The 26,139-nt window shown below is 32.2% G+C and overlaps 1 protein-coding gene and 1 long non-coding RNA gene across 2 annotated transcripts in view; both read right to left on the minus strand.

Moving 5' to 3' along the window:
- The window catches only part of STXBP5 (syntaxin binding protein 5), a 152,462-nt gene that overhangs the window by 17,334 nt on the left and 108,989 nt on the right, over window positions 1–26,139 (minus strand). Inside the window, 4 exon segments of the mRNA XM_006915338.3 lie at window positions 4,777–4,827; window positions 17,358–17,405; window positions 17,508–17,567; window positions 22,992–23,057. Coding sequence (XP_006915400.1) covers window positions 4,777–4,827; window positions 17,358–17,405; window positions 17,508–17,567; window positions 22,992–23,057 — 225 coding nt within the window.
- LOC112482568 lies at window positions 12,581–17,351 on the minus strand. Its single transcript, XR_003047352.1, has 3 exons — window positions 14,694–17,351; window positions 12,818–12,916; window positions 12,581–12,685 (listed from the first exon to the last, which is right to left on the minus strand). It is a non-coding gene; the product is annotated as an uncharacterized LOC112482568 (long non-coding RNA).

Raw genomic sequence — 26,139 nt, forward strand, 5'->3', positions numbered from 1 at the left:
TGGTATAAATTTGGCCAAATAGTTAATCTGCAAAAAGACAAAACTTATAGCATATTTAATCTTTTAATTGAAAAGAAAAACTATTTACTTTTATGCTAATGATTTTTCCTTTGCTAAATATAAAATGCAAATAGACAAATCCATACTTCTCAGAAGTGAGCTGGGTGCACCCCAGTAAATTTCCAAATGTGTGATCTTTACGGTTTTTAGTGCGGTCTCTGTTGGTATCCTGGCTCCTTGTCTAATCTCAGCCCTTACACCACCTTCTTTTCTCCTGGCGCTGTTTCTCTCTTTGGTAATACAATTTCATGATTAGGTAGAACTAGAAAAGTACAGGTATTTGTAATTTTCCACATTTAAAAAATTTGTTTAGAAGTACTCTGATTCTACCTTCAAATTTATTGTATGATGGACTTTTTTCCTCCCAAATCTGTCCACATGAAAGCCTTTAATCCATAAAAACTTAGCTTTCATTTTTCTTAAATGCCATTTTAACTATAATTCACATTCATCTAAGGCATTTTCCATCACAATATATAACTGGTATCTGGCTCACACTTAACTTGTACCAAGTGTATTCCCTTTACCCAGCTCTGCCTATAATGACAGAAATACTTATAAATTATACTAAGAAACCCTCTCTTGTCTTTGGCTACCCCCTTCTTTGTGGCCACTTTCAAGTCTGTCTCAAGCCCCGGCTGGCCTCTTATCTCCTGGAACTGCATTTCCAAATGCTTATGGGAATTTTTTCCTGTAATATCTCACAATGCAAAATCAAGATGCATATTTTCCCAAAGCTCTAAATTCTTCTAATGGTACTATTTATATTAATGACAGTCTCCTAAAGGAGTAGCAGTTTTGGTTCTTCCATTCCACTTTACCTATACATCTGATGGGATGCCAAGTCCTGTGTTATTTTATTCCAATGTCCTGTTTTTTTCCCATTACCAGTTAACTCCCAGTTGCGTCAGTTCAGGCCTTCATTACCATTTCCCTAGATTACTGCACAATTCCCAAGTGATCTCCCCAGCTTCACTCTGTCACTGTTCTAACACAACTCACATAATATAAGGTACAGTTATAATTCTATTATTTCTATTTTAAAAATCCTCAGTAGTTTCTCTTCATTTGATGCCTATAACCTTATTCAAGTTTTTAAGATGCTCCACAAAATATCTCTAATCTGTTCTTTTCGTCCAATCTTCCAAACCTGCTTAGTTTGTTTCACTGTGGGAAACAAACTAAGCATTGCATTCGGTGTTCTCCAAACATACCCTGCACTTACCAACTTTTAGACTTTTTTTTCTTCTGGTGGGTGCTCTTGCCTCTCCCTTTACCTGTCAAGATTGTGCTTATCCTCCATCTTAGGTACTAACATCCTCATGAAATTTATTCCAATTCCTAAAACCATATATAGTTTTTCTCTCTTTTAAATCTTGATACCTTTTTATCTCTCCTGTGGCACGAATAATACATTTGTTCTGTAGTTATTTCTGACGTGTCTTAGGCCTTGCTCTAAAGTGACTGTAAGTTTCTTGAGCACAAAGCCTGTGATATTCTGATGCCCACTGAATTGAGCATGGTGCCTTGCATATAAAAGTATTCAATAAATACGTGTTGAAGACCGATCTACAGTTGAAAGTATCTAAACCAATGGGTTTATGCTGTACCACTAGGGTATAATAAAATTTCTAGTAGCTTCTATTGTTCACATCTAATAAATTACTGCTCACATTACATGCTTTCTTACAATGCTATTGTGAAAGAAATGCCTTCATAATGTTAAAAAAAAAAAGTTAAAGTTTTCTAAGTTGTAGTTTATTAAGTAAAAAAGGTATAATTGGATCCTACTTATATGCCCTCAAAAGCTTTCTGTAATTAATTTGATAACAAATTTCCATGTAAAATAACCTGTGTAAAAACTCTCACTGATATCTATTAAAATTACATTAGGTGATTCACAACAATCTATACTGCAAATGTTAATTTGCAGGCCCAATAAACAGAGTTTTAATTTAATGAACTAATTTAACTATACAAAATTCATAAACTACAACTGCATTTTTATTATGTGACTTCTCTATAAAAATCAGATTACCAAAGAAAGGCCTAAGGCTAATCAATATGGGAAAATGAAGTGAATCAGAATCAACTTTGAACTTACAGAGTTAGACTACTTATTTTATCTGCTGAGAACTATTTGAAAACAAGTTAGAATTTCTAGCAGTTCATGAATTACAACTTTCACTGACTGCTATTAAGTTAGATGCGGTGAGTCTTTGTGGCTTAAATTTTAGAAACCAGGCAAGCTAAATACATGGAATCCAAATTTTAATTTTAATTCTAGTACGAGAGCAGAAATGAAAATAGCTACCACTTAAGCAAAACCTACTACATGTTACACACTATCATAACACCTTCCATTTATCATTGTATTGAAAACAAAACCTTGAAAAGTATTATCGCAATTTAACAAGTAATAAAATAGAGGCTCAGGTTAAATGACTTGCCCAGGATGACAAAGACAGTTAATAGAAAAGTTAGAATTTTGTACTCATGTCCAAGTCCAAAACTTTCTGCTAGACAACTCCAGGTAGTCATGGGGTTAGTCATACCACCAATATTATACAAGTGGAGGGTTTTGATTGTTGAGTATTGAAGTTCAGTTTTTAGACAGACACACACACACACGCGCGCACGTGTGCCTTAAACATGGGGTCTTTCTGGCAGATCTAAATTCAGACAAAACTTGTCGTTAACACCTCCAACCAGCTTTAGCTGATACGATCAAGTCATAAAATCATTGCTCTCATGTGACTCTCTCTAGATGCCTAGAACATTGTATTTGTACTTAGCATCATCTCCTTCCCACAGAGTCTAATGCACAAAAATTCTATATTCCTCAATTATAACAATGTTAAGAGGTGAATTTGGTCAGGGAAAAAATTAGGACAAAAAAATAATTTACATCAAGGTATATAACAGTTTGATGTGTTGCCTCCTGTAGCTGACACTTGAAAAGTGACACCAGAAGTCTAATATTCAGGGTTTCTGAGTTGTGGGCCATGGAATCTGGGATGTAAAAGTGTAGTATTACATGATTTCCCCACAAGCAAAAGTGAATTCTCACAGAAGCTTCCAGAGCTACAGGACAACCCCAACAGCCTCAGCTGCTCCAGCAACATTTGGCAATTTGAACCTATCAACATAGCTGATTTTCCCCATTGCACCCTCAGCCAGTGTAAACAATTGCCAGCTAAGAATTTTTATCAAAAAATAGTTCAGCAGCACAATGATTTAATGGGAAATTGGGCAACACAGAGACTATTTCAAGGCACATATCAAAGTTAAAACTGGCTTAGGGTACTGAAATACATGGGCACACAAGTTAAAACATAAAGATAATCCATAAAAGCATGGAGTACACACTTTGATTAAATTACCACATCATTTATAACAGTATTCTTCTAAAAATAATTATTTTTTACTAATTTTAAAAGTGCTTCTACATGTGTTTTCTCAGATTTTTAAGATACTGAAAGACATAAAATGATTTTAACTAGTAGTATTTAATGTTATTGAAATCATGGGGTTCTTTGGGAATCTAATGAAAACTCTGGATCCTCTGGTTGGAAAAAAAAATGATTAATGTAAGCCCTCAGATACATTTGAGTTCAAATTCTGTCTTCCATTTTTATAGTAAAAGGAACTATGCCCTTCTCAAAATGTAGGTTATCCTACATTCTAGAATTAACTTTAGTTCCTTTAACACTAGTGACACTACAAGTTTCTACTAAATTCTTTTCCCTATGTTTAGGAATGGAACCTTTTACTGATGACAGCAGATGATATGCCTACTCATTCAGAATCACATGCTTTCTATCAGTATAACTGATATAAGACTATGATATGAAACGGCTAAAATCAGTATGGTGAAACTGACCAATACTTAAGTTTGTATTATGCATAAAAAGATAGTCAAAGTATCTAGAGAATAGTGAGAAGATGAGGTGGGTAAGTAAATGCAAGAGAGAAAATCTAGTTATTTCTAGGACAAAGATGGGTGAAATCATCCTTAAACAGTTATACTTCTTATTTAATTAAAAGCAATAAAAATTTCTGAAATTAAAAAAAAAATGAGTTTAAAAAGAAACCATGCTTTATATTTATTACAAGAAACCTAATTTTTATCTTTATTGAAATGTCATTTGTCCCTATTCTGGGATATCAGGGAGCTGTTTTTCAGCTGGATGTGAAGCAAAAGGAACATGTGAATATATTCACTCTGCTTTCCTAATGGACTAGTTGCATAGAAGGTGCTACAGAAAAAGAAATATTTCTCAACTTATTATCAACAAAAATAATGATTCTTGATATGTTACTGTAATATAGAAAACTAGTAATTCATTTTGAAAATATTAAATTCTTATAAATTTATAAATTGTAGAGTTCAAAGTAAGTTTTCAGATGGTTAAACAGGACATAGTAACTTAATAGAGATCTGAAATTGCATAAATCTTAGTTTTATACTAAATTTTCTGTTTAGATATAAAGTATAAAAGGGATAAGAAAATATATTATTTTGGTTTGCTTGATTTTATAATTATCTTTCATAATTTACAGATGACATTCTAAAGGCTATAAATCCTTAAACATCTTAGTCATTTTAAGTTTGATTTCCAATGAAAATCTAGGCTATACTAATGTTAAATCTCCTGATTTCCTTGTCTTATCATTAAAGGGAGTTTACTATGGATTTTTATTTATTTTACTTACCTAAGTCAGGCTTTAGGTCAGTAGGCAAGCTTAACTTCCTTGACATCTTTGCTGAAAAATAAAATGCATTTTTAAAGTTCTGAACAATCTAATTCATATTAATTTCAACTATTATTTGAGACAGAAGCAAATACATTTATTACTAAATCTAGATGCTAAGATAATTAAAAATGATTAATAATATTATGGGTGGAAAGTAAATCTTATTTTCAACTTTTTAAAAAGTTTGTACTTACTTGATATAATATCTTTTTGTAGTTGAAGCTCTTACTTCAACAAAGAACCCTTTTAAATTCTGTTAATTATTTCTTAGGCTCATAGAAAAGGGTTAGGCTTTTCTAAGAGAAACAAGGTCATTTCTCAGAAGGCAGGTGTTTCACGTAAGGGTAACAGAGGCATAAGATTGAGTTTGGGTAGGCGATATAATAAAATCTTTGTAGCTCCTCATCTTCATAGTTATTGGACACATTATTTTTAAGTTAATCTCTAGACTACCGAGCAAACCTATACCTACAATCAAAGTAAAATATTTGATTACATTATAAAATATCTGGCTCAACCATTTCTGGATATAAGTTAACACCTCTATTTTAGAACATTTTACAAAAAATATAAAAATAAAGCCATGCTCAATCTAAAATTGCAGTATTTACAAAAATGTAAACTACAGATAATTTGATTTCTACTAGAATAAAAAAGCCTATGTATAAACTTATTGGAATTCACTTTCCATCCTCAAAATCAGTTATTGCCTTAATCTAGGAAGTGATTTAAAGTTAGGAGTTGTTTATATCTATTATGTTAGTGGCAGTGCATGCGGAACAGAATAGTGCTTCCTATGTGAAATTCTGAAAAAGCATTTGTTAATACATGAGTGCGTACACTGGGTTATATTTTGGACTGTTAGGAGATATTTAAAGCACAGACCCTGCTAGTCCATAAGGGCGCCATGTACACAAAAAGAAATCCAGACATAGTATATAACTTCCACATCTAAAAAAATGACAAATCCAGGGTTAGGACAGAGGCAATAGGAAACTGCGAAGGGATTGTTTGTGGGGGGATAGAGTTTTCACTTCTAAGCTTCATTAGTCTAATTAGCATCTTTTTAAAAAACAACAATGGGTCAAATATATGAATTAGTCTTCTCCCATTTTCGCCCAGACTTAATTAATCTCAGTTAAAAGATAAAATGGAATATAAAACTAAAACAGCCAAATGAAATCTATGGTTACTTGACCTCATAAAAATGGTTGCTATTGTATTTGATATCCTATTCCATTAAGATTAGAAGATATTATACGCCCCAAACCATCTTCTAAAATGGTTAAACACCTCTGAAATAATCCACAGAGGTTTTCACCAAAAATCACAGGTACAAGGTACACAGACTGATAAATACTATCTGTACAATATACAAGTTATTTGAAGTAGAAATATCAGTCTAGTAGTCTAAAAATATTCTTTTAGAATCAGAAGATGTAGATGCCTATCTAGACCCTACTATAATTTCAACAAGTTATTCTAAGTCTTCAGTGCTTGTCAAACTTGGACGTGCACATCAATCACCTGGGGATCTTGTTAAATCAGATTCTGATTCTGTACTCCTGGACTAGGGCCTGGGATTCTGCAATTCTATAATAAGCTTCCAGAATATGCTTATGCTGCTGGTTTGTGGACCACACTTAGAGCAGTAAGGTCCCTAAAAGAACCTTCAGAATACAAACTAATACTAATTCATCAACCAAGTATGTATATACATTAAGTCCGCAACAAACAAGCTTCAATATCTAGTTTATAAAATGTGGAAATGTAAAGTATAGTGATTAGGACTGGATTTGGGATCAGACCAAATCTGAGTTTGAATCTACTTTAACCAAACTACTAGGTGTGCAATCTTAGGCCAATCACTTTACCTCTGTAAATCTTAAATTTCCTCATCTGTAAAATGAGGATAGATAATAAGGCTAATTTCACAGTTATGAGGATTATATAAGATGATGTAAGTAAAGCACTGAGCATAATACCTGATACATAGTATAGATTTGATAAATGTTAGTTATTATTTAATAAGTAAATAAAATGCTATACAGATGAACAATTCATACCCTTATAAAAACCCAAAGTTACTTTATTCTAATTCTATAGTAAATTCCAAGTAACTAAGTGTATGATTTTAATCTCTCTTAGGATTTTAACTAGAAATTCTCTCATATAACTTCTTGAATATTTTAAAAATTTAAGTTAATCCTTCCCATAATAATTTGTCTAGCGCCACTGAATTTCTTTAACATGTAAAAAAATATATATAATTAACCAGCTTTCGAATAATTCTTTAGTTGATCTAATTTCAACATTTTATTAAAAGGTTAAAACCACATATAAAAATGAGGTAGGTTTTCTAAATATAGTAACTTTATAAATGAAATGGTTTAATTAGTCTATTATTTCCTTCTGAAACACTTTCCAATTGGAGACCTTCAAACCAACCACCAACCCAATCATAGTGTTCAATCCAAAGAGATACTTATTTGAACATAATTTTTACGTAATCTCCTTGAATACAGAACTTGAAGTGACAAATGTTAAGAGATTAACCTTTGTTATTTTGTTAATTCTATCTATCAAGTAATATTATCAAAAAAGAGTTTTGATGAGCTGAGAAACATTTAGGAGTGGGGGCAGGGGCAGAGGAAAATTTACTCATCAGTTAAATGTTTATTGGCCACGTGACAGCGATCTGCCAGAAGGCAGGGATTTCTCACCCTCTAGGAGCTCAATCCATTTGAGGAAACAAGTCCAATGCAATGCACCAAGTACTTCTAAGAGAGGTGAGCATGATGTACTAATTAGCATACACTGGATTTATAGCAATCTCAGTCTGGAATACCTAAGTAAGACTGTGGGATCTGATGACAAAGCCAGCCAAGAATAGTTTCAACTGTCTACATTTTCACAAAACGATCTGTTCTTGAAACTTTTTTTTGGTTGACAGTATTTTTCTTTTGATGTAAATTTTACATACAAATGCACCAATCTTAAATGTCTATTTGCCGAGTTTTGACAATCTATATACCCATTCAATCGAACCCAAGATATAGAACTTTATCATTATCCCAAAAAGGTCACACATATTCCTTCCCAATCAATTCCTGCCCTCATCCCCAGAAACAACCACTGTTCTGATGTTTTCTTCCCCACCACTGATCAATTCTGCCTATTCTAGAACTTCAAATACGTGAAATCATGGTATAAATTCTTGTGTAAGCCATCTTTCACTGAGGATAATATTTTTAACCTTCTTTCCAAAATATTTTAAAGCTTAAATTCTCTTTTCAATGTACAGAATTAGAATTTTTAGATTAAAAAAAACACAGTCTAAATGAATAGATTCAGAGGCAGTATTGGATTAACATTTTCTTACTGTTCTCCCATATTCATGCATTTCCTTTAAGCTTTCTGAATTACGTGTTCTTTAGAGAAAATTTGGAAGATATAGAGAAACAGAAAATAAAGTCTTCATAAATGCCCATAATCAAGAGGCAATATTTTTGCATATTTCCTGCCAGTTACTTTTTAAAACTCATTTTTATTTATACAGTTGAGATGAACTATAATATAAAATCTGGATCTTGTTCTTTTCTACTATTAAAGTTAGCATTTTCTTATATCAACTGTTAGGATATTTTAATGGCTGCATATTTACTTATATGAACACTTATTGAGCAATAAGGTATCTTCCAATATGTATGGTAATAACAAGTGTACACAAATGTTTGCCTACATTTTAGATTACTTCCTTAGGAGTTTTCATAGGGGTCAATCATTGCCAATACAACTCTTCCAACCACCAGGGTCTTCTACAATATATCTTTAAGTATTTTTAAGTTTTAAAGAAAGGCATATAAGCATAATGTTTCACAAACTTCTGTTCAGTTCAAAACAAGGAAAAACATGCATCAGAGAAAATTTAACAATATGTGAAAGTCCCAGCTCACAACTAGATCCCCTCAAAAGTCAAATTGTTCCATGTTTTTATATTAAGTATAGGTAAAAATTCTGAGGCTAGATTATTGCCTACCTTTGAAAGCAACTTGTACATTTTTCATGGATATCTCATGGGAAAGGGAAGAGAAAGGGGCAGGAAGAGGGGGACAGTTAAATCCTTGATATTTGACATTGTATCGTTTGTATTTGTCTTCAGGTTCTATAACCCTTTCTTCCGTAGTTTCCATTACATGACACTAAACTCATCCAGTAAATTCATCATTTCAGATATTAAACTTTATAGTACTAAAATTTTCATTTTATTCATTACAGAGTTTCTACTATCTCTGCTGTGATATTCTCCATCTGTTTACTTGTTATGACCATTTTTCCTTCTAGTACTTGAACATTTATAGCAGCTGCTTTGAAATCCTTGGCTGCTAATTTTAACATTTAGGTCATCTTGAGGTCAGTACTGATTTTTAAATTCTTGATTATGGGTCGTGCCTTCCTACTTTTGGTTGTGGATCTTTATTTCACATGCCTTTTGATTAAATGCTGGGCCTTTTGATTAAATGCTGGAACTTTTGATTAAATGCTGGACACAGTTGAAGGGAGTCTGGTTTACAGCATCAACCTTAAGAGGTGTTTTGTTCTGCCATGCGGTTAAATTACTGGTGGATCCTCTTGGTTTTACCATGCTTGGTTTTATTCTTTGTTAGGGTGGACCTATTTCAGTTTAAGTTGTTTGAGGGTATGGCTTTAATGCTGAGTGATCCATACTCCTCAGGAGTGGCCTTTTGGGGATCAACAGAATGACTGAGGTGCTCGGCAAGGCCTAACTGTAACAACTCCTAGCACTGCGCCACTGAGTGACCGCTGGGATCACTGGTCAGCTCTCACCCTCTCGTGAAGCGGGTGGCTGCTAGTAGGCCGTATGGACTCTTACTCAGCCCATGCGCAGCTCAGCTCTGAGGCAAGGACCTGTACTAGGTCTCCATACAGACTTCTAGTTCTTCCCTGAGCAGTTCTTTTTCTTCAGTGCCTTGCCTCACAAATTCCAGTCACTAACAGCCAGAACTCCAATTTCTGCCATCTTAGCTTAATGAGACTGCAACTGCACTTGGGTTCTACCCATCCTGCACTGCAATGGGAAAGCGTTCTGTGGCAGCAAGTTGGAGAGATAGTGGGGCTCATCACGTTTACCTTCACTCTCAGGGATGACAGTCCTGGATTGCATGTTGCTCAATGCCTGGGAGGAAGAGCCTCATGTATTGTGACTATTAGAGTGGGAGGCTACTAATAGTAGTCTGCTACTAAGTTGCAAAACCTAAGGTCTCAAGTTGAAATTCAGGCTGTTTGTATCTTTCAATTTTTGTGACTCCTTCTGGGGAATACAGTTGTTTTCAGGTCTATTTAGTCAACCTCCTTGAGGGCAGATCCACTTCTGGAGAAGCTCCAATCAGTCGTCCAGGTTTATACTCTGTTCTTCAGTATAATTTTATGATGAATGGTTGCAGACTTTATACAGCAATTTTCTGATGCTCATTTTTTTACTTCTTCAGAATCTCAAAAGCTCTTGACAACCCAGTTACCTTGTCAGTTGATTTCACTGCACTTGTAAAGAAGCTTCTGCTCATGTCCTGAAGTTATTCAACTTCCATCGAGGCTTTCAAACTGAAGACGTATGATTTGAATAAATTCTCGAAAGACAAATTGCTTTTTTTCTCAACTGTGTATTCTTTAATTCTTGTCCCTTACACTCAGTATCTTCCTAGCTTTACAGTCCTTTGTCACCAGAGAGAATAAACTAGCTCTCTTTTTCTATGCCTCTGTCCGAAGCAAAAACAATGGGAATAAAAGTAAAGTTTTTCAAGTTGAGGAAAACTGATATTACAGATATGTCTCAATAGGCCGTGAACTTGAGTCTCTGCTCTCTCCTTATAAACCTGAGTGAGGATAACAAGCTGGCTGGCTGAGAAAGCAGGAAAGAGCTGCACGTTCCCGGTAGCAATAATGAAGTTGTATCTGATCACTATAATCACATTTGCAATAGTAGTTTCAATACCAAGGAAAGATGCATGATGTTCAAGAGAAGCAAATCTCAGGGCAAGAGGTCTGCTGGGACCATTATGCCACAGATGACACATTCACCATGATTTATACTTTTTTAGTCCTTTGCAACTGTAGAAATCTTTGTAAAGTTTTTCAATTATGAAGATTCTTATTGCTTCTTTGAAATTAAACAGATGCTTTGTAATTTTCTTAGTTTTTCTACCCACTGTGTTCTACCTCTTATTTTTCTAAGGAAGGTTTCTTGAAAGAAAGGAACACAGAAATATAATTTCTGCTTTTACAGAATGTGATTTTTAAAGTAACCAGCATACCAACAATAAAAGGTAAAAGGCCTTATTATTATGAGAATATGAAAATGATGCCGAAAAATTGATGTTTATACTGAGATGTTCAATAATTAGAATAAAGTGAAAATATCACTTTTCTCATTACCAGCAGAGATCCAATGCTACCCCTTTCAAGGATAATGTTGAAATGTATATTAAGTAAAAAGAATCAGAATAGTAAGATGACTAAAAATCAGCTTATGGGAGATGGTAAAAATCCAAGGGGAAAAGTGGGACCAAGAAGTAGAAACTCTTATCACTTATCACACATTATTTTACTAGCCATTTGAACTGATATTAATATCTATCTAACTTCCATGTGTTTGGAACAGAATTATCTTGGAAAATACTGCATCTATGTGTGTGTCTAGCACTTAATGTGTACAGAATAAACACGGTGATTAATGAATAAGTAAATGAGTAAACAAACAGGTCATTGGAAATTTACTTCTATAGAAAAAAGGTGAATTTCTTCATAAAAGAAATGAAATAAAGAGAAAAAGAGGGCAAATTAAATATAGGCCTATCAATCAAAAAAGATGAATTTTGGAAAAATAGAACACATGTCTATAAACTGAAATGAAGGAAAACCTTTAAAAAGATACTAATACCTGTCCGGTAAAGGTCTGGTAACAATTTCTTTTAATTTTTGAATGTCTAGAGCTTTTGTCCTTGATATTTTTCCTGTCTCTATTTGCTTTCCATAAATTCATAAAACTTAATGTCTAGGATATCACTATAATTAAACTCTGCAACATTTTAAAGTTCATTTTCAACAAAATAAAAGGTATTAGATACACTTAACATAATAAGTGTTATGGATTGAACTATTTTCTCCAAATTCATATGTTGAAGCCCAGCACCTCAGAATGCGACCTTATTTGAAGACAGGGCCTTTAAAGAGGTGACTAAGTTGAAATGAGGCCATTAGGGTGGGCCCTAATCCAATGTGACTGGTCTTTGTAAGAGCAGGAAATCTGGACAAACACCAGGGGAGCACACATGTAGAAGAAAGACTATGTGAGGACACAGCAAGAAGGCAGCCATCAAGAGGAGCCTGAGAAGAAACCAAATCTGTTGACACCTTGATTTTTGACTTCCAGCCTTAAGAAGTATCCTAGACAAAAATGAACGTCCTTTGTTTAAGCCATCTAGTATGTGATATCTTGTTACGGCGGCCCTAGCAAAATAATACGACGAATAACGGCAGAACGTACGTGGCCGGGTTAATAGTTCTGCTCCAACAATAGTTGACGAATTATTCGGTAATATAACTTTCATCTGGACTAATTTTCTTTATGTTAGAAAACAAACAGCAAGTTGTTTTTAGAAAGAGCACTGTATATGTAAGAAAAAGACGATTCTATAGAGAGATAAACGCATATACAGTTAAATACTGGGATACAAAACAAAAAGACTTCGCCGAGCAGATTTTATTATGAAATTTACCAGAAAGTACATCAGAAATATAATTAAAACTTGAATACAAAATATGACATACTCTTCAGATTTTAGTCATCCTGAAAAAAAAAAAAAAGAATTAATTAGAGGAACTCAGATCTGTACAATGGTTTTAAAGTATCTGCCTGTGAAACTTCGTTTCTCACCAATTAAGGGTAATAATCTTTGAAAGTAGAAAATATTGAAGTTACCTGTAAAAATGGCATTACTGCACACTTGACTCATCTTCTCTTTCAAAATGAGCTTCTTCTCTTTCAATGGCCATGTTGTGGATTAAATATAAAGAATTTCTATAAGATGTAACAGCCACATTTTGGGTTGAATATTGGGGAATATAAGTAAAAATATCAGCACTAACTTGAGTTATATAATGAATTGAAATAATTTTTATAACTTAAAATTCTACTTAATTTAATACATAACTTTCATTCATACAGCAAACTCAAAATGGACCTCTAAGAATTTATTTTTCAGCTTGTAAATATAAAAGAATTGGGAAGACAGCACAAGAAAAAGAGACCACGAGTGGCGATATGCTATAGTAAAACAAGTGTCAAGGGACCTAGATTTTTTTCCTAACTAGGTGATCACCATGGGATATTACTTTAGATGTGCCACTTAACTTCTTTGAGACTCAATTTTTTTCCTTGAAAAATAAAGGGGCTTTGGCTGCTTTAAAGCTGTAGTATTAATGAGTTAATGATTTAGAATCCAATGACTAAAAACAGATTTAAGTTGTGTTGGAACACTTTAATTAAAAAAAAAAAAAATTGGTAGTCATATACAAGAGAATAAAAACAGCACTTGGACTAATGAAAATTATCTTTATTTAAACTGACTTCAAAAATTACTTCAATTTTTGCTAAGATAATTAACTGCTAACTTGGAATCTGAAAGAAAAAGAGTGTTAAAGGTATAATCCTGACTATATTAAAAAATACCGTATGAAAACTATCTAGTATAGTTTCTAGAACTAAGGATTTGTTCATTAAATGAAGCTATTATTTCTGTTTTTAAAATAGCACTTGTTAAGTCACTATACTTTTGAATGTTTATTTTTTTATCTCTAATATTATTTCTGCCTCATGTATTTTGTTATCAGTCCTTCTATATGAAAATCAGTTATAAAATTGGCCAGGAACAGGACTGTAGACTACAGAATCTGCCTAGAAATCTACTTTCAGAATGAAATAGAATCATAATGAAATAGAACTAATGAATTTTAGAAAAAGTTAATTATATCGTGTCAAAATCTACCAAACAATGCTACATCTGGGCCATATTCAATTCATAAAGATATCAAAAAAATTTGATTAAAACTTTAGCAAAGATATATATAGACTATTTTATATAAATTTTAATAAAAAGCTTTACGGAATTTTATTCTTCCAAAGTTTTATAAAATATAACTAATGAACAGATAAAAAATTGATAACCAATCTCATTTTCTAAATGATTTACAGACATCCCTAACACTATAGGAAAGTTATTGATTTTGGAAATGTTGATCATTAAAATTTTAATAATGAAAATTAATCGTAAGGTATGAATAGGCAAAACAAATCACTATATGTGTATTACACACATGTACCTCTTTAGGGATGCTACAATTGCATTATATTCTGCTATATTTTTGCTGTTAAACTCACAAGGTGAAAGTTATGTCTTTTTAAGCTGCTGGTCTTACACATGAAGAAGAAAGTCATTTACCTGAATTAGCAATCAGTCAGAAAACAATGAAGCTACGCTGTGAATACCTGGGTTAGGGGACTCTATTGTTTGCTGTATTTTACCTTGAGTTTGGTCTTTAAGGAAGGTATTTTTCTAGGCACTGTATATTATGTTTGGGTGATGGGTACCAAAATGGCATCCATGATCTGCTGCTAGGACAGTACTTAACACAAGCCATCTTTTTTCCAGGTTACCATGCAGATAGCAGGGCCATAACCAGATTAGCTAATTGTAAATCACTCAATGGATTTGTTTTTGAGTCCTTACGGCCTTCAGTAAATTGTCTTAAGAGGTACTATTGTAGTGTCAAGAGGACAAAGAGTAGAGTCAGGCTACCTGGGCATAAATGCTGGCTCTGCCGTTCACCAGCTTGTGACCAATAGATACATTACTTATACTTTAATTCTCAAGTTTCCTTATCTGTAAAACAGGGAAATAACAGTAAGTAGATCACTGAGGTTACTGAGTGGATTAAATAAGAAAAATGATTTTTAAAGGGCTGGTACGGTACCAGCAAAACTGTTAAGTATATTTAAAATACATACATATTTTTATCGTTTCAGCTATCTCAGCCATACTGTCGTGCAGTACAAACAGGGTTGCTTTTTCCATGCTTGGGTTAGACTGTTAAAGAGAGGATGGCATCCTGCAACCTATCCCTCTCCCTGGCTTCTCCAATATGAAACGAGCTGAAGTAACTTTCCGAGTAGGTGAAACTATGGGACAAAGTTTCAGAGCCAAGACGTTCTGTCAGCCTTTCACACAGTGGTTCTTTTGCCAGGGACAGCGCTGGAGGTTTTAGGCTTAATTCTTAGGCCTTCCCTTATTGGGTGACTGCATAACTGCCTAAAGCTGAAGCTATAAATATTCGTATACTGAGGAAGAGACAGGAGATGATTTTAGGAGGTTCAGGATACTTCAAAGCCAAGTATGGGACTGGATGACAGGAAACAGTGAGGTCACAACACTCAAGGAGTCCTGGCACTTTTGACATAATAGCTTTATATGGAAAACATGTCTTGACAGAGAGCTTTTTATAAGATCCTATAAGGTTTTTACCAATGTTTCATTGACACATTACATGTTTTTCAATAGCATATTTATGCTAAGTCTTACTACAAAACTAGACATTAATGTAGGGAGATAAACTGCCATTTTTTTTTTAAACTGCAAAAACTTTACAGTCTAAAATGGGGCAGTTTCCATTTGAATGAAGAAAAAATTTAGAAATGAGCTTTCCTTCTTATACCTTGGGATATATCTTGGGATTAAAAAGACATGAAAAATTCCAAACATAAACAAAATTATATATAAAATAGAATATATAACAGTGGTTTTTGAAGATGAAAAATAATTATGTATAATTTTATAAGTAACAAAGTTTCAAAAGCTGAATAAAGTTAACGTGTTTCCCAATAAATGTAACTATAAAAACTGGCATGACAAAAAGAAACACTTGCCAATACATAAAAAGAAAGCAAGAAACATTATCAAAGAACTATCCTTCCAGTAATGTTCTCAGTCCTAAGAAATGTGTTAACTGATGTTTTTCAAACATTCACGATCAGATATTCCATATTACATATTATATTCAAAACACAGAAACAAATGGGAAGCTAGTCAATACATTTAATAAAGGAACTATAACTTTGGGATCAAAAATTAGAAATTATTTAAAAAATTTAATTATGTACAAAGTCCCTTTCATGCAAGATAAAATTCCTAGGTAACTGAATTCTAAAAGTTCTTTGGTAAACTCTACATAGGAAGGTCACTTCTAATTTTTTTATATTATATAACAGTAAAATAACCTCTAAAGTACCATTAAGATAGAATACATTTTAAAGAAAAATTTGTTGAAAAGGTATTATGCTATAGTGCTAGTACATAATTAAAACAGCTTAACTATTACCAGCTGATTAAATTAAAACACACAAATACGGAAGTAAATAATTAATTCTCCATTAACAAAGAGGCCTTTGCTCAAGAATAAACCACCTTATTTAAAAAATAACCAGAAGTGTAACAGTCAGCCAAGTTAATATGATTAAACAGGGTTCAATTTACAACATGCAGACAATACAGATATTGCTTCTAAGAATTTCTGAAATTTAATTTTACTATATAATGAAAGTTATCACTTAAAAAAAAGTAAATATATTCTTGCTGTCTAGAAATTCACCTAATTTCTAGAATACATAGTAGGGGGTTTTGGAGAAATAAGTAATACAATAATAGTATAACAAAAATTTTGGATTTAAATCAAAGATTAAATTAATTCTCTTTTTATAAAATGGTGTTTCTCAAACCTTTAAAAATCTTTAGAGAATATTCAAATTTTTGTAACCAAAAACTTTAGTTTGATTATGTCCTCAAAGTTGGACTTTGTCAAACTTTTGTCCATGATTTTTAAACTTTGAAAACCTTAGATTGAGTAATTTATTTCAAAGTATATTCATAAAAACAATCAAAAGGAATAATATAAAGTACTCTTCATTGCTCATTTTTACTTGGGGGAAGGTGTCCTAGAAAATTCCCATTTAACCCAAGGATAGTGCAGATTACAGACTAAAAGAGTTAATCTTTTAGAGAAACATTACTTTGAAATTTGGGGTCTTAAAAATGTGAGGAGGATGGAATAAAGGTAGAAAAAAATACAAATAACACTCTAAGGGAAATAAAAACTTAAAAATGGGAGTATAAAATTGTACTGTTTATGGTATAAATTGAACCCTGCTTTATTTTGAAGTAAAGCAAAAATGAAAATTAATAGAATAATTCACACTGTAAGTCAGAAGAAGAACTGCAATCCCAATTCAACTGATTTTTAATAATTGTTGCCCCGATGAGTTAAGAAGACACAGAGCCCAAGAGATTATTTAGGAAAGGAATAACGAATTAATATATTTGAAATACAATGCATTAGATAATTTTTTTGGTGTTGAGTTAGCATTGCATATAGCAAGGATTAGAAACAAAATAGAAATTTCTATTTCCTACCTATATCACTGGCTACCATCTTGGAAAACTTTCTGCTTTTGGTCTTCACTGAAAATAATATTTTGATATAAAATGTCAAAATCTATTCAAAGTAAACTAAATGAATTAAATATAATTAAAAGAAAATACTTTAAAATAAAGATACTATACCCTTTTCTATAAAATTATTCATTTTTTGTTCATCATCTGAATTGTGTGGTGATGAAGAACCTACACAAATGAAGACAATGGAAGGAACAGGCACATAGTCAGTCACGAACACTGAGTTGTCACAGAGAAAAGTACAAACAAAATAATCTGGTAACTTCTAAAACAAATTTCCCCACTACTGGACACAGGGACATGTCATTTATATAGTTAATAATATTCTTAAAATAGCACAGTAAGAACGACAGTCGGTAGTGCATTATCTTTACAATACACCAATCCCTAGTATATGTAAATATTAACTCTAACCAATAAAAATTTTTCCATGTTACAACCACTTGGTCAAATCTTGATATGTATGTTAGAGAACACATAAAAATACGAATAGAGGTTAATTATTTTTGAAAGAAAATGTAAAAATTCTTGATATTAGTTAACTGAAGAAGGTTTATCTGGTAGAACTAAGAATCCTGTTCAAGTATTATACTGGCACAATTTATTTTAAAGTTAGTTTTCTAGATATAAACTTCAAAATAACATATAAATTCTACTATTACCATAGAGATCTTTAATATACTGAGGACAGTACTTCTAAGATTTTGTCATTTTTCTTTTAAAAAGGTGTTTCTAATTTTTCATAGTATTTTTAAAATTTCAAACACATATTTTTTACTATAAATGCAATTCTGAGTAATATTCTAATTGACTTTTATCAGAGTTAAACCACCTATTCTTTATAATAAAGTTAAAATATCTTATTCATTAAATTTTTCAATTGCTCCAGCTGTAAATCATTCCTCTTCCTTTGAATTACCATAATACTTTATTTGTAAAATTCTGATGTTAATCATTGAATACCTTATATTTTAAGTTTACACACATCTGATCTTTCTCACTGAACTTCTGAAAAGCTGGGCCCCCATATAATTGTGTCCCCTTTGCACTCAGTGGAGTGTTTTGCCTGCAGAAATCTCTAAGTAAACATTTGCCAAATGAATAAAGGTTTTCTGGTGGGAGCAAATATCTAAGACATAACTGACAGTAAATAAAAAGGTTCGTGTGTGTGTGTGTGTGTGTGTGTGTGTGTGTGTGTGTGTGTGTGTGTGTGTGTGTGTCAGTGAAAGTACCAAACCCTAATAAATAAGGTTAAAATTTGCCACAAAATCACTTTTTCTTTGTCCAGGTGGAAAATATCTTTGAGGTCTCTTCACAGACCAAGTAAAACCTGCCAACATTGGCAGGATCCAATTACTTTTATAATAACTTAAAAGGTTATTCTTTAAAAAACAAGTAATTTTTGCTAAATAGCCATTTATAGATCCTCAAAAATCCTATATAAAAAAACACATAAGTAACAATGAGCTCAGTAACATTTTAGAAATAGAAATAGCTATACTTATTTTTCATATAAATGTAATTCAGATTTAAACAAGATAATGGTGATAAGATGCATATATTTTTTAAAATATCACGGTCATCTCTGGTACTAAAGAGACATATGAATGTATAAAATTTACTAATACTTGTTTTACTTAACATACTGAATATTAGAGCAATAGCAAGATAAAATATCTAAACATAAATATAAAATTATAAAAATGTTTAGTATTTCCAACCTAAAAATAGGCAACATAAGCCGTAAATAAAAATAAAACAAGCAGATTTATAGATTTATTGTTCCCTTAACTGAAAATGCCTACCACTGGTTGTCATAATTCTGTGATTGCTCATGAAAAACTTCCAACTATGTTTTCAGCATATCCTACTTGAATATATTTACCAAATTAATATGATTAAACAAACACAGAAAATACCTACAGCTTTTTATTTTTCTCTAGGGTACCTGGCAACTCCTGAAGGCATCATTTATATCATGGTCTGTGGGGCTCTGGATGTCTTTCAATTTGAAATAACCTAACAAATGTTTATCATTTTAACGTACATACACATACATGCAAAAATACACACACATGCACACATACGCACACATATATTTTAGATGCAGTACTAAAAAAATTCCAACACTACTAAAGCGTTCATTGAAGCGGTCTGAGTTCTTTGAAATAAAGATGAAATGGAGATAGAAATAATTTTGTGTTAACTCAGGATGGTAGAATTTTCTATTTCAAAGAGACTTGGTTTATTCAAAAATAAATGTGAAAGGCAAATTATTTTTTAATAGAGCTTTGATACTGACTAAACTATTGCAATCACAAATCTTGATTGAGATTTAAAATCTTTTCAAAAAAGGGTCTGTTTATATGTAGTATATTGAGTAAACACACTAGTTTTGATAAAGGGCATATCGCTACTTTTCATTTCCGTAACAGTGATCCTCCTCTTAGTATTTATAAGGGACTCACTTGAACTTCCAACCCACTGTGATACATTTCGTCCTCTCTCATTAATACAGTTTTCTATTAACTATATTGGTTTTAATGATCTATATTGTATCATTTAACTATTTGTCATTGAGGCTAGTAATTTGGTTTTAATAACATGATCCCTTTGTGGCTCTTCAGATTTACCTCAAACTCACTCCCATCCATTTTTCTTTTTCGACCATCCTAAATTAGAATTTGCATGTGTCAGTGAGAAGAATGATAATAACCTCTTCCTTTATTTCCTTATTATAATGCTGACAGGAATAAAGGTAAAAAAGTTACAAATGTACAAAGAGTAAGACAATTGGCCTATGATATCGGGCCTAAATTTCTATTAACTATTTAAAAACAGGCAAGCAGTAAAAGATACAAGCTGTAATAATAGTGTCCATGGAGTAGCTTTCCAGAATTTTATTCTAGTTTTTATTATACTTCCTAGTCCTTATGCATGACTGACATCTATCTCCTGCTACATGAAACACATCTCAGACACAACTATAGTCTGCTGAAGTTTGATTTGTTTTTGTAAAAGTAGCTTTTCTTGCTGATATGCAGGAATAGTTATAATTCTTCAGAGAATGCTTATATTTTTCAGAGTGTAATCAAAGACTAAACTAAATAAACTAAGAGTTTTATACCTGGAGATAAGAATTTGTGACTTATCAATGATTTCTGAGGTCACAATTTTTATTTACTTTGCATTTCAAACTCACAGAGAGAACAATAAAATACGTAGTGTATTATAAATTTTTCTGCATGAAAACTATACTGGATGGATCTTGAGGTTATCATGGTAAGTGAAATACGTCAGATAGAAAAAGTTGAGAACCATATGATTTCACTTGTATGTGGAATATAAAAATGAAAGCAACAAATGAACAATACAAACAAAAACTCGTAGACACAGACAACGGTTTAGTGGTGACCAGAGGAAAAGGAGGAAGGGAAGAGGTAGATAAGTATAAAGGGGTGAAATACGTGGTGACCGAAGAAATTTAACTTTGGTGGTGAACGCACAATGCAATATACTTATGACGTATTATTGAACTGTATACTTGAAACCTATATAATTTTATTAACCAATGTCACCTCAATAAATTTAATTAAAAAAAATACTGTCTTTTCAAATGGAACAAAGAGCACAATATATTTGAAAACATTGAATGATTTTTTAAAAACTTGTTTATTTAAATTATTTTCAAGTATACAGTACATTGGTTAGACATCTACATAGTTCATAAAATGATCCCCCCAATTGCTCCCTCCCTCCCCTGCCCTCCACCTAGCCAATGTATTAATACTAACTGCATTCCCTATGCCGTGCTCCTCATCTCCATGACCATCTATCAACTACGAATTTGTATTTCTTTAACCCTTCACCCCATTCTCCAAGCCCCCAACTCCCTCCCCTCTGTCCGTAACCAAAGTGTCCACTATATTTGTGATCCTGTTTTTGATAAGTTTGTTCTTTTTGTTCCTTAGATTCTGCATATACGTGAAATCATATGGTATTTATCTTTCTCTGTCTGACTTGTTTCACTCAGCATAAGAATCTCTAGGTCTATCCATGTTGTTGCAAATGGTAGAATTTCATTTTTTTTTTAGTGGCTGAGTAATATTCCATTGTATATATGAACCATAATTTCTTTATCTAATCATCTGTTGATGGACATTTAGGTTGCTTCCATATCTTGGCTATTGTAAATTGTGCTGCCATGAATATTGGGGTGCATAGATCTTTACGAATTATTGTTTTGGTTTTCTTTGGATAAATACCCAGAAGTGCGATTGCTGAGTCAAAAGGTATATCCATTTTTAATTTTTTGAGAACACTAAATGATGTTTGAGTTTCTCTGGTACAAAGAAAATTTGGAGGGCTTTTATCTTTATGTGCTTCTTTTACCTTTATATACTTAAATACACTTATATACTTATCTACAATTACCTCTTGTTGGGTTATTTTAAACTGCTAGATGTACATACCTATTGAAAGTTTGGCTTAGGATAAAAGGAGTATTAATTTACTTGGCCTGAATCTTGTTAAAATACTTTTAATGGTCATTTAATATATTAAAAGATAATATGTTGCATGTTATTCAGTTTGGCTTATAGTCTTAACATATTGACAAATGCATTTACAAGGCCTTTAGAGAAGGTAAGAATATCAGAAGTATATCGTATGAAATCAGAAGAAAAACAGCAATAATTAATGATATTATAATTCTAAATTCTAAATGCAGAAATAACTCTAGTCCTGTGAGATGGGTACATACAGTTACTTGCTTCATATTATTCATTCTAATTTATTCTACTAATGTTCAGACGTAATAGCAGGTATTAAATAAGTGAGTCCTATGGCTCCATGTTTTATTAATTCAATGAGCAAATTTAAATATAAAATTTAAAGATTAAGAAAAATGGCAGTTATAATTACAAAGTTATCTTTATTAAAGATTAGCAATGTTTTAATCCACTGAAAACATAATAAATTCAGGATCCTCTTAATTTTTAAGGAGGCTCAAAAGATACTAAAAGTAACGTTCCCCTAAAAATATTTATAAATAAGTTACCTATATATAAACGAGAAAGGACAACTTCAACATAGCTATAAAATTATATCAGATATTATACTGATTAAAAATAAGAACAAATATAACCAGTCTACAATTATTCTAATTGTCTACAGTCACCATTAGTATGTTAAAAATCTTTCATAATATTTAAATACACATTATTCAATGAGTAGAGTACTATCCTACCATATGATGACAGGCACACCTAGAGCAAAGACAAGATTGTAGTTTCTAAACCATTTGATTCAATGATAAGTAGTAAAATATATTTTTCCTAAAAAAGCATAAATAATAGAAAGCTAAGTAAACAGTTATATGACTTATCTATCAGGTAACAGCTGTGGATTTCTATATAGGACATTTCTTTTCAATGAGAAAGCGAGCAAAACACTTATGATTTTAAGAATAAATATGTGACATAAAAGTTCCTCGTAGGTGTATTTTAAATGCTTATCTACAAAAAGAAATATTGATATGTTATATTGGTTCATGTAGAATTATAGTTATTAATAAAGTAAGAAACAAATTACCTGAAGTTGGAGATTTGCAGCGATCCTCTGGGATTACAGAGCCTTCACTAATGTCACACAGACCTGCTAAAAAAACAAAATCAAAAATCGAATCACACCACAAATGTATATAAGTGCAGTTTTATCTCCTATTTATAGTACGTATTTAATGACTGTCCATTTTAAAAGAAAACCCAGAAGATCAGCATAGATATTATGCTCATCAGTTTTGAAATAGGAACATAGGAAATTTTTGATATTAAAACACTTTAAACTAATACAGCAGTCATTGCTTAAACTAAGAAACAGGATTTTCAAGAGATAATTTGACATTCTTCAGGGACATTAGACATAAGGCAGGACTTTGTTTAAAATAAGCAATTTGAAGGGCATATGATATATTTATTGAATTTCTCTTGAGGGAGAATAAATATTGGTAATAAATTTGGTTATTTTTATATCACATGAACCTTCAACTCAAAACTCAAAGTGGCTTCTCCAACATATGTCTCAAACACCTCCCTTAAATACTTTTGAATAATAATACACTTTGTACCACCATACCTGCAATTTTAAAATATTGCATCTTACTTATCTTGTAGAGCTATACCTCTTAAAAACTACACCATCACATTAAAAAAGGAAAAAAAATCTAAAGAAATATTTTCTTTTTACAGATATGTGAATTATGTAAAACTAATCTTATCTCACAGGATGGCCTAAATTCTCAGGGAAAAACATAGCAAGGTTTTTTATGCTGTAGGCAAGAAATGTAAGACAGGGTAAATGCAGAGTAGACAATTAGTATAGATATTAATTTGCTTGGTGATTGAAACGAAAAGAATTCCTACAAATTCTTTTAAAATTACAAATAAACAAACACACATCGAAAGTTTGGCATAGGCGGGCAACACACCAGGGGCTGCACGTCTGGGCTTCTGAAGTTAGATATTACATCGACATACGTACATAGATGACCAGTATCTGCTTTGTCATTCCTTTGGTAGAAGACATGACGTCACAATCTTTACAGTCACCAAGAAAGTTTTTCAGTAATATTTTCAGAGAACACTGAGTGCTAAATTGGGTTAATAAGAAGTGTTTTCTATTTTGAACTATATATTATTTGTCTCTATTGAGAAAGTTTTTGAATGACAACCAGTAGTTTTCTTTTTAAATTTCATCAAACTAATGATTCTGGAAAAAATAAAATCCTGGTTTTTATAGTTCTAAGATGATAGATATAGGTATGTATTTAATCTTTGACAAAATATTTATTTATATAAATGACAGGTCTTTAAATAGTAGTGATATATGGTAACAACCTAAGTATCCACCAACGGATGCAAGGATAAAGAAAACGTGGTGTGTGTGTGTGTGTGTGTGTGTGTGTGTGAGAACATACATATATACATAGATACACATATATACACACACAAATATTCAGTCACTAAAAAAATGCAATTTTGCCATTTGCAAGTACATGGATGGACCTTGAGGGCACTGTGCTAAATGATGTAAGTCAGGAAGAGGAAGACAAATATCTTATGATCTCACTTATATGTGGAATCTAAAACAACAAAAACAACAAAATGAAAAATGAATCAAAAGAATAAGCTCATAGATACAAAGAACAGATTGGTAGTTGCCAGAGGCGAGGGGATGGGAGGATGAGAGAAATGGGTGAAGGGGGTCAAAAGGTACAAACTTCCAGTTATAAAATAAGTAAGTCCTGAGGCATAATGTACAGCATGGCAACTATAGTTAATAATTCTGTGTTGCATATTTGAAAGTTGTTATTAGACCTTAAAAGTTTTTTCCATAAGAAAAAAAAATTTTTTTAACTCTGTAAGGTGAGAGATATTAACTAGACTTACTGTGGGGATCAATGTATACAAATCATTATGTTGTACACCTAAACTAATGTTATATGTCAATTATACCTCAATAAAAAAAATAAATAGTAGTGATAATATACTCCAGTATTACAATGAGCCTAGTACTGAATAAAATTAATTGATTTTAAAAATTTAAGCCTTTGGTATTTTGTCAACTGCTATTAAAGACTATAAAAATGTACTATGTGATGTAATTTCAATTCTTAAAATAGCCTAGGAAGAAACATTTAGGAAGCAAAATCGAAGAATGTGATAGAGACTTTTTAATTTATATATTAAATTATTGAATAAGCTGAAAACTCCTTCAATGCCTTTCACTGACTCAGGGTAAAAGTAGAAGTCCAACCCTCCATGACTGTCTATGTCCCATAAAACTATGGGATATCCCATTACCTCTCTCCTCCACCTACTTCCCCACCTCCCTCATTCTTTCTACTCCAGCCGCAATTACTTCTCGTTGTACCTTGAACTCACCAGGTATTCTGCTTCAGAGCCACTGTACTTGCTCTGCTCTGCTTGAAACTTTCTTTCTACAGACATCCTCATAGATAACAGCTCTCTCATTTCCTTTAAATCTTTACTCAAAAGTCATCTGGATACTCTATTTAAAATTTAACACTCCTGTCATGGATATTTCAAATTCCCTCTTATTTAATTATTTTTCCCTTTAGCATTATTACACAATTTCCTATATATTACTTTTCTTGATAGTCATCTATTCCAATAGAATGTGAGTTCCACGAGGACAGAGATTTCCGTCTGTTTTATTACTCAATAGCGCACAACACATGGGGTAAGTGCTCAATAAATGTGTTGCATAATTGAATGAATATATATGAAAGAATTTCATAGCATCTAATCTATCTTGTTATTGCCAGATTCCCTTCAACAAATATTTCTAGCAATATAGTTATCTAGGCTTTGCCCAAATGTATCCTAACAACATTAGACAGCTGGTGATCATCCACATATACTGAGTACTTGTTATGTGCCAAGTGCTGTTCTAAGTGCTTGACCACAGTCAAAGGGGTAGACAGAATTATCCTCATTTATAAAAGAAACTGGGACACTAAATGTTTTAGGTACCTTATTAGCGACATACCTAATTACTTCTAGAGACAATCAAATTCATGGTCATTATCTGAGATACACGCCTTTTCTTCCAAATGTTTAAATAGGAGGCTTCATTTACTATTAACAAAACATAACCATATCCTATTCAACACAATACATTCACTAACTGAGGCACACTACATTAAAGTTAATATCAG

Source organism: Pteropus alecto, unplaced genomic scaffold (genome assembly GCF_000325575.1).
Source record: "Pteropus alecto unplaced genomic scaffold, ASM32557v1 scaffold185, whole genome shotgun sequence".
Taxonomy (NCBI): Eukaryota; Metazoa; Chordata; class Mammalia; order Chiroptera; family Pteropodidae; genus Pteropus; species Pteropus alecto.